This window comes from Dipodomys ordii, unplaced genomic scaffold (assembly GCF_000151885.1).
Source record: "Dipodomys ordii isolate 6190 unplaced genomic scaffold, Dord_2.0 Scaffold17, whole genome shotgun sequence".
Taxonomy (NCBI): Eukaryota; Metazoa; Chordata; class Mammalia; order Rodentia; family Heteromyidae; genus Dipodomys; species Dipodomys ordii.
Genome location: NW_012267233.1, coordinates 25,703,007 through 25,717,053, shown reverse-complemented (window position 1 = coordinate 25,717,053; position 14,047 = coordinate 25,703,007). Strand labels below are relative to the sequence as shown.

Below are 14,047 nucleotides of genomic sequence, written 5' to 3'. Positions count from 1 at the left end.
TGTGTGTGTGTGTGTGTGTGTGTGTGTGTGTGTGTGTGTGTGTGTGTGTGTGTTCAGTAAAGACTGCTGTGTGTGTGTGTGTGTGCTCAGTAAAGACTGCTCTCACATCCAAATAACATTAAAGGTTATTTTTATTTATCCTATCATAAACAGTTACAAGGAAGAACAAAAAAAAGGTTTCTACTGTGATTTGATGAAACCTCACGTTCTGTGGATAAGACTTCACAATAGAAAACTAGATGTAGGGGCTGGGAATGTGGACCAGTGGTAAAGTGCTTGCCTAGCATGCATGAAGCCCTGGGTTCAATTCCTCAGTACCACCTAAACAGAAAAGGCCTGATGTGGCGCTATGGCTCAAGTGCTAGAGTGTTAGCCTTGAGCCAAAGAAGCTCAGGCCCTGAGTTCAAGCTCTAGGACTGGCCAAAAAAAAAAAAGAAAGAAAAAAGGGAAAACTAGCTGTAGAAGACAGCAAATGATCTTACTTAGCCATTATTCTTACAAAAGGGAAGCAAAGTTAACTAAATCTATTATGATATGCATTGTATTTGGGAGGTTATTTAGAAAAGCTGAATTCATGAGTTTCATTAAACAAGTGTTGGCCAACACTTCTTTACATTAGAGAATGCTTGCCAACTCCAGTTATAATAAATACTGAGTGGGGAAAGTACTTAGAAAGTAATCTGTAAAAATAAAGCTTGCCTCAAAAAAAGAAAGCTAATATATGAAAATCAAGATGTAGACTGATGGCTATTTACTTGAAAACTAAGTATTTTAAAAGAGCAAATACTTCCAGTACTTCAAGTGCTAGCTATTTTACTAATAATAATTGCACTTCTAGTACAATTATTTACATTATAATTAGACTAAGATGCTGTACACTTTTTGTTCATTTGATTTTTTTTTTACGAGCACTGGGATTTGAACTCAGTGTCTCATGCTTGCTCATTTGCTCAGCTGGCACTCTTATCACTTAAGCTATATCTCTACTTTTTTCTGGTTAATTGGAGATGGAGTGTCACAGTCTTTTCTACCTGGATAACTTTGAATTGAGATCCTATAGGTCTCAGCTTAATGAGTAGATATAATTTCAGCATGAGCTACTGCTTGTCCATTTGATTTCTGCTTAAATTTAGTCTCTATGCCTGTGGTGAGGAACAAAATCAAGTTGTTTTATTGTTAAAGGTATCTTGAATTCCATGTAACAATAACCAAATCCTTGTTTTCCACCACCCACATCTACTTTCTTTTGTATTGCTCCAGTATTACTTATGCTTTAACTATGCATCACCAGTCGCTTTCTCCAACCAGAGGCCCAGACAAGATTTCTAGAATCATCCTGAGTACCCTGTATCATCACCTACTTTCTTCTTGTTAAGTTCTATGGCAACTGGGCCTCATCTTCTCTTGAACACAACTCCTGCTATGGTTCTTTTGTTCTGGTTAAGATTTCACACTTGTCTCTAAGATTTCTACTTTGACCTTTTAACCATTCCTTTTGCTGTCAGTGTTCTTCTTCCCTACCTCCTCACTTCCCCAGGCTATCAGAAGACTTTTCTAAAATGTCAATTAAATAGTATCACCCAAATAGTTCCCCATACCTAAAGATAAAAATCTAGTTCTGTAAGACTTCTAAGTTAAGGCTAACTTTCTAGTCATACTCTTTTAATATTTCCTCATTGAGAACTCAATATATAGGAAAGAAGCAAGTTAATGATTAAAAGAAGAATCAGTCACAATGGAAACCAGTAGCAAAACAAGCCCTTTGTTAAGTACAAAGTCTTTTAAAACTAAGTATCATATTTGCTGCGTTTCCTAGTTTAAAAGCAGTATGCACTGATTTGCTATTTTATTACTAATACAGATGAAGAAAACAGCATGAGGAACTGTGTGATAATTCAACCTAAAACAGTCTACTTACTATGTCTAAACTTCTATAATGTGTGCTCTTTTGGATAATGTCTGAGAATATGGTAAGAGTTCTCTCAAACTCTAGAAATGCATCTGCTTTTATGTTTTCAAAGGATCAGAACTGTATCAATATCCATTTAAACTATGATCTACATGGAATTTAAACAGCTATATAATAATTGTAATTGTACAAAACATCAGCTGCATGCAACGCCCTTCAGGGGCATTCAGGAGTCATGCTGTGGCTTTCAACTATGTCTAGTTTGTGCCAACTACAACTAAACAGTGCCTAACCCACAGATACTGCTGTGCCTCCATCCTTCCTGGGGGTGTTCTTTCCTCCCTCACAAAGTATAACAAACACTGACAGAGGGGTTCTATTCTTCTGCTAGAATTTGGATAAGGCATTTTCTTCATGTGTGCTTAATTAGAAAACAGAAAAGAATAAATGGGAAATTGGGCTGAAAGGCAGTTTAGCTAAGCTTTACACTAAGGCTGCCTTGTCTACTACTGACGTCACTAGCCAGTGTGGTTTCCAATGTGCCTGGCTGACACTGATAAGCGCTGTAAAAATAACTATGTCACAGATTTTGAAGATTTAGCATGCAAAAAATAAAATAAAATAAAATAGCTCATTAATAATTTTTTATACTAGCTACATAATGATACACCAGGTTAACTTTTAGTTTTTCATTTCTTTCCCGTCTTTAATGTAAATATTTGAAATTACAAGATTATGTAGCGCACATTAAATTTCTCGACAGTGCTACTCAAATATATTCTTTTAAAATAAATAAATGTTTTAATATGTTAATTATTATTTGCCCTTTCTTATAATGAAAGTGGAGATCTGACAGAGGTAAGTAAGGAGTGGGAGAATCAAATTATTTCTATTAGCTGACTGTTCAAGTTTGGAACAGGTATAGGGAGAAAAAGATACGTTGCATCTATGATAAGTGTAAATCATCTCTGTTTGTTTTTGTTTTTGTTTTGCTAGTTGTGGGGCCTGAACTCTGGGCCTGGGCACTGTCCTTGAGCTCTTCAGCTCAAAGCCTCTACAGTCCAATAACCATGTAAATGCCACATTATATTCTACCTCTAACAGACAGATGCATGGGCTATTATTCTTCTAATATCTCTATGTTTGACTTTTAAAAAAATCTGCTTTTGATTTTTATGGGGTTATATTTTTTTTTGGGGGGGTCCGGTCGTGGGGCCTGAACTCTGGGCCTGGGTGCTGTCCCTCAGCTCTTCAGCTCAAGGCTAGCCCTCTACCACTTGAGCCACAGTGTCACTTCTGGCTTTTTCTGTTGATGTAGTACTGAGGAATTGAACCCAGGGCCTCATGCATGCAAGGCAAGCACTCTACCACTGGGCCACCTTCCCAGACCCCAGAATATATCATCTCTGTAGAGGCCATCTCTGGCCTGGGTACCACAAAGCAGAAAATGGCTCTGTCCAGCACTGTGGACTACTCCCATGTATCCAACCCATATAACAAACCAATGGTCCACCACACAATGGGGCTCCTGCTCCACCGACATGTGGTTTGTTAAATCTTCACCAGTTTATTTTCAAAAATCATACCCACAGAGAAGAATTTACTAATTACCACAAGAGCTCTTTGGAAATGATGCCTGAGAGTGAGTAAACCTCACACTTTGAGTATTTTACTTCATAATTCACAGCTAATCCAGAGAACCTATCTTTCATTAATAGCAAAATGATCCAAATTATTTTTAAAATTCACATAAATGGCTAAAATTCTACACCAAATAGGTACATTCTAATGTCCTCATGTGGAAGTGTAATCAATGTACTAATATGTACTCATAATAAAGGACTACTGTACACAATTATTGGAAATTTGTTATCATGTATGAAAGTATAATGTCCATGTATCTATGTATGCATGAGAGCTTTTTACGCTTATGTGTTGTCTCACAAAACACAAACTTTTCTAAGTTCTAAATAAAAAATATAGATGACATGAAGCCAGGCCCTACTGGTAGGTTAGCCTGGAAACTGAGTTCTCAGAAGGCTAATGTCTGAGTATTACAGTTCAAAGCCAGCCTGGGCAGAAAATTCCTTGACACTCTTACTTCTAATTTAAACAGCCAAAATCCAGTGTAGCTCAAGTGGTAGAACTCCAATCTTGAACAAAAAAGCTAAGGGAGAATACAGTGCTCTAAGTTCAAGTTATAGTATAGGCTAAATAACTAACTAAATAAATGAAACTTCAATGTTATCGCTGGTAGTTAAGAAAAGAGAAGTACTACCTAACTGACCTCTTTATAGTTAGACTGGAATGGCAACGTATGTGAATTTCAATTTCAAAAATCATTGACAGGCACTTGCAAAAAAATAAATAGCTTTCATTCATTCATTCATTCATTTTGGCCTTGTACTGGGGCTTCAACTCAGGAACTCTCAGCTCTTGCTTTAGCCTTTTCTGTCCCACTTGGGTGCAAGCTGCAATCCTCAGATCTCAGCCTCCTGAGCAGCTGTGATTACAGATGTAAGTCATCAGTGCCTGGCTCTCTAATCTTGATTTACTTGTTGACTTCAGGATCTAAATACCCTGCCAAATGAAATGGCACCATGTGCTGTATTAGGTCATTATCAGAAATATATTGTTTCCCGCCATCTTCTCCATTGCATCATTTGCATCATTCTGGTTGCGAGATAGTAAAAGGCAGACTGTAGCAAGAAAGCAATTACTTGCTGATGTAAACTACTGGAATGATGAAGAGATAGAACTGGATAAAGGTTGCCTGAAAAAATTAATTGTTATAGCTACTTTAATGAAGATGGCTTCATTTTCAAGGGGAATCCACAAATTACATAGCATCAGCATTTTTCTAGCATGGTTGGTAACATGTATATTCTCCTTCTAAAATACATATATTTTGTCAGTTGTGGGGCTTGAACTCAGGGCCAGGCAGTCCCTGAGCCTCTTTGTGTTCAAGGCTAGCTCTCTACCAATTGAGTCACATCACCACTTCCATTATTTAAGTGGTTAATTGGAGATAAGAGTCTTTCAGAGACTTTTCTGCCTGGATGGCTTCCAACTGAGATTCTCAGATCCCAGCCTCCTTAGTACCTAGGATTAAAGGCATTGAGCCACTGGCACTTGCTCTAATCTGTTTTTAAAAAGAAAATGTGCTATTTTTAACAAAAAGTTTTAAAATGTCAAAGTGGTTTGTTTCAGTAGTTTCATATTGGCTTTAGAGTTTGAGACCTGACAAGTTTCTGATGCATTTAAAACATTACACATTTTCTCCAGAAACCAGTTGGCTTGAGATCCAGAAATAAAAGGGGATAGTTTCCTCTTATCAGTTAATTCCAAATTTGACACAGGAGACCTTCCTACAAATGGTATGTGCTACATAAAAGAGAATGGAAATAAGTGAGACTCCAGCATTAAACGTGGTAGCCCAGCTGCTTCACAGTTCTCCATTGTACACACAGAATGAGGCTCATGGCTTGTCACTTTCTAACTCTGAACTCAAAGGTTGAGTTTCTGAAGTCCTTTTAAACTATGAAATTTCCAGAATGGTGTCTAACAAGAAGACGACTCCATTTTATCCAGCAAGTGATAAATATGACATCACTATATTTTAGAACGCTTCAAAACAAACAGTACCATATGGTTTGCTCTCTTTAATTGCAAACTAACAATCTAGTATTCTAATAAACTGTTGTTAAGTCTAGGAATATTTTGGCCAATTTTTTTCCTTGTTATAACTGGTTTGCTAATAGATTTCTTTAGCATTAGGGTTATAATTAGAAGATAGTTATTACTTTGCATGAGCAGATTGTAATTGCTGTTTGGGTGAAGTCCAGAAAATTTAAGCATCAACACCTCTAAAAAAGCAATGGCTGGTAAAAACAGAATATCATGCCATGCACCAGTGATCTGAGCTATCTCATCTTATCTGCCTAAATGTAGTTTTAATGGCTAGAGAGCAAGTGATATTAAATATTACAAATGTCAATGTTTTAAAGCATTATAGTCCATAGTGAGAAAAAATGTTCTCCCATAAACACTAATAGGTATGACAAAAAAAATTCATATGGAAGCCGGGTGCCGGTGGCTCACGCCTGTAATCCTAGCTACTGAGGAGGCTGAGATCTAAGGATCGCAGTTCAAAGCCAGCCTGGGCAGGAAAGTCCATGAGACTCTTATCTCCAATAAACCACTAGAAAATCGGAAGTGGTGCTGTGGCTCAGGCTGTAGAGTGCTCACCTTGAACTGAAGAGTACAGGGACAGCGCCCAATCCCAGAGTTCAAGCTCCACACCCGACCAAAAAAAAAAAATCATATGGTATCAGAAACTTACATAGGTCTTTCCTTTATTCACTATGTGAGTCACCTAACATTTCTGAGTTAAGAAATGGAATTCATGATAGGTACACATAATAGACATCTTTCAATTTTATTTGGTACCTACCTATTGGCTAAATTTGCTTCCTTCCTGAATCTACAGGATGTCTGACACACAGACACAGACACAAACACACACACACACACACACACACACACACACACACACACACACATCTCATTTTCAAAGCCAAGAAATACATCTGTAGGTGCCCCATTTTCTATTTCCTGATCTGGTTCTCCAGCCAGCCTCCTAGTAACTACTCTGGGAACTACTTGACAGTCTTTTGTTGTTGTTGTTTTGTGCCAATCCTGGGGCTTGAACTCAGCCCTTGGGCACTATCCCTGAGTTTTTTTTGCTCAAGGCTAGTGCTCTACCACTTAAGCCATAGCTCCCCTTTTGGCTTTTTGTGGCCTTTTTAGAAAAGAGTCTCATAGACTTTCTTGCTTGGTCTGGCATTGAATCTTAATTCTCAGATCTCAGCCTACTGAGTAGCTAGGAATACAGTTGTGAGCCACCAGTACCTGACTTGATAGTCTTTTTTTTTTTTAAGCAAAAATAAAACAGCAACAACTAACCAAACAACTACTAAATTTATCCTTCGTTAAAATAGTTGGTCATTGTTTACTGCTCACAGTGAAGAAAACTTACTTCTATTGCAAAGATGTATCTCAAGTCTGTTTACTACTTCTTTTCATCCTGATTGTTCTTATTTCAGTCCACACTCTGATACCTTTCTTGCACTAGTGCATTGGCATCCTGACTGGTCTTCTACATCCATTCTTATTTCCCTCCTAAGTGGAAGAGCCAATGTAGCCTTTACAAAATACAAATAATCTTACATCATTTTCCTCTGCAAACCCCTCTTGCTCACTTAAAATATAAATTAAAAATATAATATAATATCACTTAACATGATCTGTCCCGATTACATTATGACCTCAAGTGTCCATCAACTGATGAGTAGATAAATGAAATGTGCTATATCCATGGAATGGAGTATTATTTGACAATAAAAAAATGAAGTATTGAGTGACACGTGGATGAATCTTTAAAAATTGTATCTCTAAATCCCTGTCTGTGAACTTTTTCTCTCACAGTTGATGCTCTAACACTTGAATCATACCTCCAATCTTTGTACCTGTATGTGTTTATGTATGTGTGTGTGTGTCTGTCTGTCTGTCTGTCTGTCCTATGGTTTGAACTCAGGGCTGGGTGCTGTCCCTAAGGTTTTTTGCACAGGACTTTACCACTTGAGCCACATCTCTATCTTGGGCTTTTTGGTGGTAAATTGGACTTAAGAGTCTTATAGACTTTCCTACCCAACCTGGCTTTGAACCTCTATCTTCAGATCTCCTGAGTAGCTAAAATTACAATTGTGAGCCACTGGCACCTGGCTAGTCCTTGTATGTTTTTGAGGGTTTTTTTTGTTGTTGTTTGTTTTTTTGCCAGTCCTAGGGCTTAAACTTAGAGCCTCGGCACTGTCCCCAAGCTTCTTTTGCTTAAGGTTAGCACTCTACTGCTTGAGTTACAGCATCACTTCCAGCCTTTTCTGTTTATGTGATACTAAGGAATCGAACCCAGGGTTTCATGCATATTAGGCAAGCATTCTACCACTAAGCCATATACCCAGCCTCCTAGTCTTTGTACTCTTAAAGGCTATTTTCCCCAACTTTCCATAAGGAGAAAAAGCTTATTTTCTTAAAACACTGAAGACTACACATTTATAATTAGTTAACTCCTTATTCTCAATGCACAATCCCTTTTGGAAGGGACGAAGTTTTATCTTTTGTAACCAGGTACTCCCAAATTATTAAATGATGAATTCTTTGAGAGAGATCTGTCCTTAAGAGATGGTTATTCCCACAGTTAGGACTGGGGGCAACTTTTAGTACTTGCTATCATTAATTCATATTACTGCTCCCAAATATTCTTACAATTTAAGAGGAATTTTTTTTCTGCCAATGAGAGCTCTTGAGCTCCAAAGAGAAACACGGCCTATACAAGTATACTTTTACACTCTCTCTTTCTGCTTTAATTTGTCCATTAATGAACACATGATTTAGAAAAGATCCTCAGTAATGCATTCAATCTCAACCGTCTCTCCTTCAGCTCTCCAGAAGGTAAACATTGTCTTCCTGAAATCAATCAGGTGGTACCAATCAAGTCCAATGTTGGGTGGACTTTTCTCCATTATGATTGTCCCTACAAATCCCACACAACTCAGAAAGGAAAAATAGCTTTTCTTCTTTCCTCTCCTGATTCAAAAAATAATGACCATGGATCCTTGGACCACGAATCATTCATTAATTGTTATTTGTCATAGGATTCTTGGGACATTTATTAATTGTTATTTGTCATAGGATTCTTGGGACACTCTTGAAAAAACAATTCCAGGTGGACTGCACTGATAGCACAGAGCTGCCAAAGGGTGGGAAAATTGGCCACTGCCTGGTATACAACACACTGATACATTAAAGAAAAAAACAAGGAAAACAGTAATGGGAAGGAGAGGAGTCATGGTGAGATTGAGCATCACAGACATCCGACAACAGGACAGTAACTAACCAAAACTACCCACTGAACTTTGAAAGGACCTTCTGCATTTATGCCTAGACCACAATATAAGGCTGCTCCCAGCAACTACTAACCAGGGTGGCAATGCAGGTCTCCTGACATCCTGTTCCATCAATACTGCTCCCTCTCATTCCCTCTGTCTGCTCAGACTTGTGTGACCTCTTCTCTCCCACGCCACCCACTTCTCTCTCCCCCAACATTGTAATGTTTACTTGCGTACTCCTACCTTGGCATTGTTTTCTCACCTAATATATCTGAAATATAAACTTGTGCTTTCTGAAACTACCAACTTTTAAACAGCTCCTCAGAAAATGGGCAAACAAATAGGATGCTTGTGAAATAAACCCCAGATAGTGTTCTTGCTTCTCTACTCCCTTCTTCCCTTTCTTGAAAAAGATACTAATAAAGTAAAATTAAGCTTTTAAGTAGTTGTATCAAATTAGCAACTCTCAATGTTAAAAATTTTCCTTTAATTACAAATTCATCCTGTTCTAATAAGAGAGCAGAAAATTAGAAAATCTTACAGATCAGAGACAGGCACATAAGTGCATTAGTGGAGCCACATATGTGCTGGTCTCTGATTCAACTAGAAGCTCCCTCTCTCATTCATATTTTTTGCCAAGTACTAATATCTGGTGACTGGAGGCAGGAAATGAAATCAATGATGTTTACTATAGTGAGGTATAGAGCTTAAAGTACAAAAGTGAGTCTAAGACCTTCTTAATTATATGGGAAAATAAAATATGTTGTTTTCATTGTGCAAGCTGTAAAAAATAAACTTCAGTTTCATTTTACAAACCATATAAAGCCCAACAAAACTTTCAGATACAGTGGAAGTAGGAAAAAGATAAAATGAGAAACACCATAGCAAGCTGATTTTGAAGAGGGGGAGGACTCTATATTAGTGATACTCTTTTTGGCTTAATCCAGGTAACCTGCCTCTAAGAATTGGCCACAATATAACATCTAGATTTAAGAGAACAAGTTACAGTTATCAGATAGATAACCATATACATGCAGATTATATGTTGGATATACATATGATAGATATATATAGTAGGTATTATATATCTTTTAAAACATAAATGTATAGATTTCCTTAAAACAATAAATTCAATACACACTAATTCAACCTTCATATTTAATAAACCCAACAATTGTAATTATATTTCTCCTTAATAAAGAAAAAACCCTTCACATATTTCCTACCATATCGTGTAAGAGTTTAAGACAAAATACTCATCAACTTAGATGGGACTAGAAAGTTGGCATTTGCTAAATAACTCCATGATTAGAAGCAGAAGGAGGAAGAGCCTGGGGGTTATAGTAGGAACATTACATAATTTCTGACTCCTTCATCACCACTTAATAAAATACTTTGCCAACTACTGACAAATGTAAGATTTTACTATAGCAATGAAAGCAAGTGTATAAATGGAGACCTCAAACAACGAAGTTTTAAGTAGCATTTCCCATAATAGATTAATATGTCTAAATTATACCTTGTCATTAGGGAAATTTTTTCCTGTGTATTAGTGAATTTAAAACCTAATTACTATTCCCTCACTGTTTATGAGCCTCACACTAATACTGGCTTCATTCCTGTACTCTTATGTACAGTCAGTAAATGTAAGGAAGTAGAGGAAATTTCCACAAATCTGCTCAGAAAAGGCAGAAGACATTTCTCTTTCTTCCTTTTTCATTGTGATCTCCGGAAACTACAGTAGGTAATGTGGTATTAAAGAACAAAGATATACCTAAACAATTTATGGCAATTCAAAAGGATTAATTCCAGGTCTTTCAACATGACAGTATAATGAAAATTTTACATAGAGTAGATTGTACACCGAACTGAAGTTAGCATTAAAGTAACACCTAGAAGTTTAACTTTTGTCCTATAAGCTTAGGAAAAAAATAAAGACATTGCTCTCCACATTTCAGATCATTAACACACCATTTGTTCTATAAGTCAACCAAATGACAGGTATGATAAAACATTTCACACTGAAGCCACAGTCAAAGGAACTAATCCTAAATAATTTAACATTATTATGAAAAAAATCCAGAAAAGCAAACAGTTTCAAGTAGTTAAACAGAAGTAATAAATACATGTAAACCATCAATTAAAGGTTAACAAAACAAACAGGCCTAGAATTTTAGAAAGTTTAACAAATTTAGTAGCAAGATAGAATAATATATAATTTCCAAAAGAAGACACTCTCAATTTAATGTAGAAAGAAATATAAATTCTAATAAAAGTGACCAGGTAGAAAGGATTATTTATTCCTTTTCTAAATAATTGTGGGGGGTTTATTTTTTGTAAGACATCAGGCATCATTTGAACTAATATAGAACTTTCCAAACAAGTGCTTTAAAATTTTTATTCTAAACAATTAATGGCAACCAAATGTATTAAAAGTAAGCAACTTTTCATGCTACAGTAATCCCATTTTTCCCTTCATCTGACAGATAGTGAAGCTCCTAGAACATAAATTAACATTGTTCTGGTGCTAAGCATATCCCATAAACAGGTAGGATTCACATCCCTGCTGCTGTGGAGATTGCTTTCTAAGTGAACAAATGCAAACAAGCAAGAAAGTGAATAAAAGCTGGTATGTGCTATTCCACCCTGCCATTGTCAACCTGCTATAATACTCTCCTTTGCTTCTGTGCTACAGGATATAGTTTAAATAAAACTGTAATATGATGAAGGTCTTTTGATATTTCAGATAAACTCTCCTGGCCAATTTTCAAGGTAAATCTGTCTGAAAAAGATTACAGTAACAGCAGCCAGAGATCACCCAATATTTTTACACATTTTAGTCTGCAAGCTACCTATATCCTGTGACACATATTCTCCTTCTTTTTAATTCTTTTAAAAATGTAAACTAACTTGGCAGGGGGAGGGTGTTGGGGGAAAGGAAAGTAGGAGAAAAATGAGGGAAGGGGGTAACAAGTTTGCAAGAAATGTACTTATTACCTTACATATGTAAATGTAACCCTCTGTCAATCACCTTGACAGTAAAAAGAAAATGTACAACTATTGTCATCTGATATGCCACAAAAAAAGAGGCCAGGGACTAAATTTATCTACAGTCACAATTTTGTCAACTCCTCACTAAAAACACCTCGATAAACTTGCCTTTCAGCACTATCAACTCTATATTTTATGCTTTGCTTCTTTTTAAGAAATTGATTCTCCTTTTTATTATTTTTCTGCCAAAATCTCATTCAGCCTTTTCTTTTCCTAGAGCTACTGTAGTTTCAAATATGGTAGTCTCAAGTCAGTTGTGAAGAACAGGGCCACCTGCTCTATTTCACAAAAATATTAGGAAAAAAATGCTTGGCAGAAAAGCCTGTTAAGTTATACTCTGCTGAAGACAGACCTGGCAGAGATTTGCATGCTCTCCACCACCTTCCCAGGGCAGAAGAACAAAAGGTCTAACATTCCCTTACCTTGCTGGAGGAACATCAATATTGGAAGAAACAACTTTTCGTTTTTGCTCAAGGAGACAAATGGATCGAGTGTTTTCTTTCTCATGGTCGATGACTCGGTTGGCTTTTTTGGTATCTGCTGTTTTCACATCTTCTTCCATGGCCAAAGGGAACAAGTGATGAGACATTTTTTTACTAGAGTCACGTTTTAAGTCCTCTGATTGAAACGTGAAGGTCATTTCCCGCTTAATACTCCCCACCTGTAAAATGAAACACAAAAACTGTTACATAAACATCATAGCTTTGCCTGACCATCATGGGAAAGCACTACGGGCACTTTCCTTCATGTCTATGGACAGGAGATTACTGTTTATATGGAGGAAAACTCAAATAACTAGCATTACTACGTAATGTACAATTGATTCAACTGTCCTGACTTAAACAAAAGACATCACAGACACAGAAAATGCCTTCTTTGAAGATCTGAAAGTGGCAGAACCTAACACTTCTATATTTCAGGCTCATTATCATGTACAAAAAGGAAAGTTAAAATTTGTCTTTGACTAGTAATACTGATCTTAGCCATTTTTGTTAATTTAGGAAGTAATCTTTTTATCCCTTATCTATTATAGTTAGGATCTTTAAAAAAATCTCTCCTAAAGCCATATGATGATGAAGTCAGATGTCTTTTTCTTATAATTATTAAACCAAATGCAATGATTAAGACATAAGACTGATATAAAATTAAAGTTCAGTGAATTGATTCCTGTTATGTCTGAATTTGAAGAGAGAGAGAGAGAGAGAGATACTAAATTGAAGAATGGTTTGTTTTTGTAAGGTAAATAGTACTGCCACCAATAAAATTTGGAGAAAACTAGTTCAAGTTCTGGGTATAAGAACAAGTTAGGACTGCTGTAATCTGGAACCTCAGCAATTAATGTAGCATATTTCAAAATATGGTCACCTACAAGACATTTCATACACCATTAGACAACCCACCCCTTCTTGTGTAATTAGTTTGTGGAATACATTTGTAGAATGAGTAATTCTTTATCTACCCACTTAAATAGAAGATATATTTGTTTCTTCTTAATTTTAGCAAAAGACTTTTATCAGATTTAACACAATCCAAAAACCATAATCCTAAAGTATTTTCAGAACAAAGTGAGAGAATTTGTGTTTGATGATAGCAGAATCTGATGTTAATAACTAGAAATTCTCAGACTAAAGGAAAGCTCAGATATTTGTGATGAAATCACAGGACCTTCCTACAGTTGACAATTTCCAGAACCCAGGGATAACTTATTCTTGCTAGCATATGACTTTGATATGAACTCACAGAGCTTTACAAAGGGCTCCATCGCCTCTGCAGCCTGTCCAGGAAAGAAAATCAACTTCTATGATTTTTCTGGCATACCTACACCCAACTCCAGAGGAAAATGTCAGATAGTTTTGGTCCAAATATATCTCATTAAAAAGTCACCATAGTTCAGAAACGACAACACTGCCCCATTTGTTAGGAAATGGAAAGACTTAGAAATAATTATATTAAATAAAGTAAGCCAGGCCCAAAGAAACATAGGTCCCATGGTTTCCCTTATTTGTAATAACTAGTATATGTCTGAGACAAGCAGAAAAGGTCAAAAGCCAAGTACGTATGACAACAGAAGATGAGGCTAAGTGAAATGAACCCCCAGATAGGGACACAAAAGGTTTTATCTTTGATGCTGCTGTTTTTA

General features: G+C 36.5%; 1 protein-coding gene across 1 annotated transcript in view; it reads right to left on the bottom strand.

Annotated features, from left to right (window-relative positions):
* Znf704 (zinc finger protein 704) overlaps nt 1-14,047 on the bottom strand; it is a 169,881-nt gene that overhangs the window by 106,583 nt on the left and 49,251 nt on the right. Inside the window, exon 2 of the mRNA XM_013012448.1 lies at nt 12,330-12,568. Within this exon, the coding sequence (XP_012867902.1) occupies nt 12,330-12,547 (218 nt within the window). The 5' untranslated portion in view covers nt 12,548-12,568. The remainder of the gene's footprint in view (nt 1-12,329; nt 12,569-14,047) is intronic.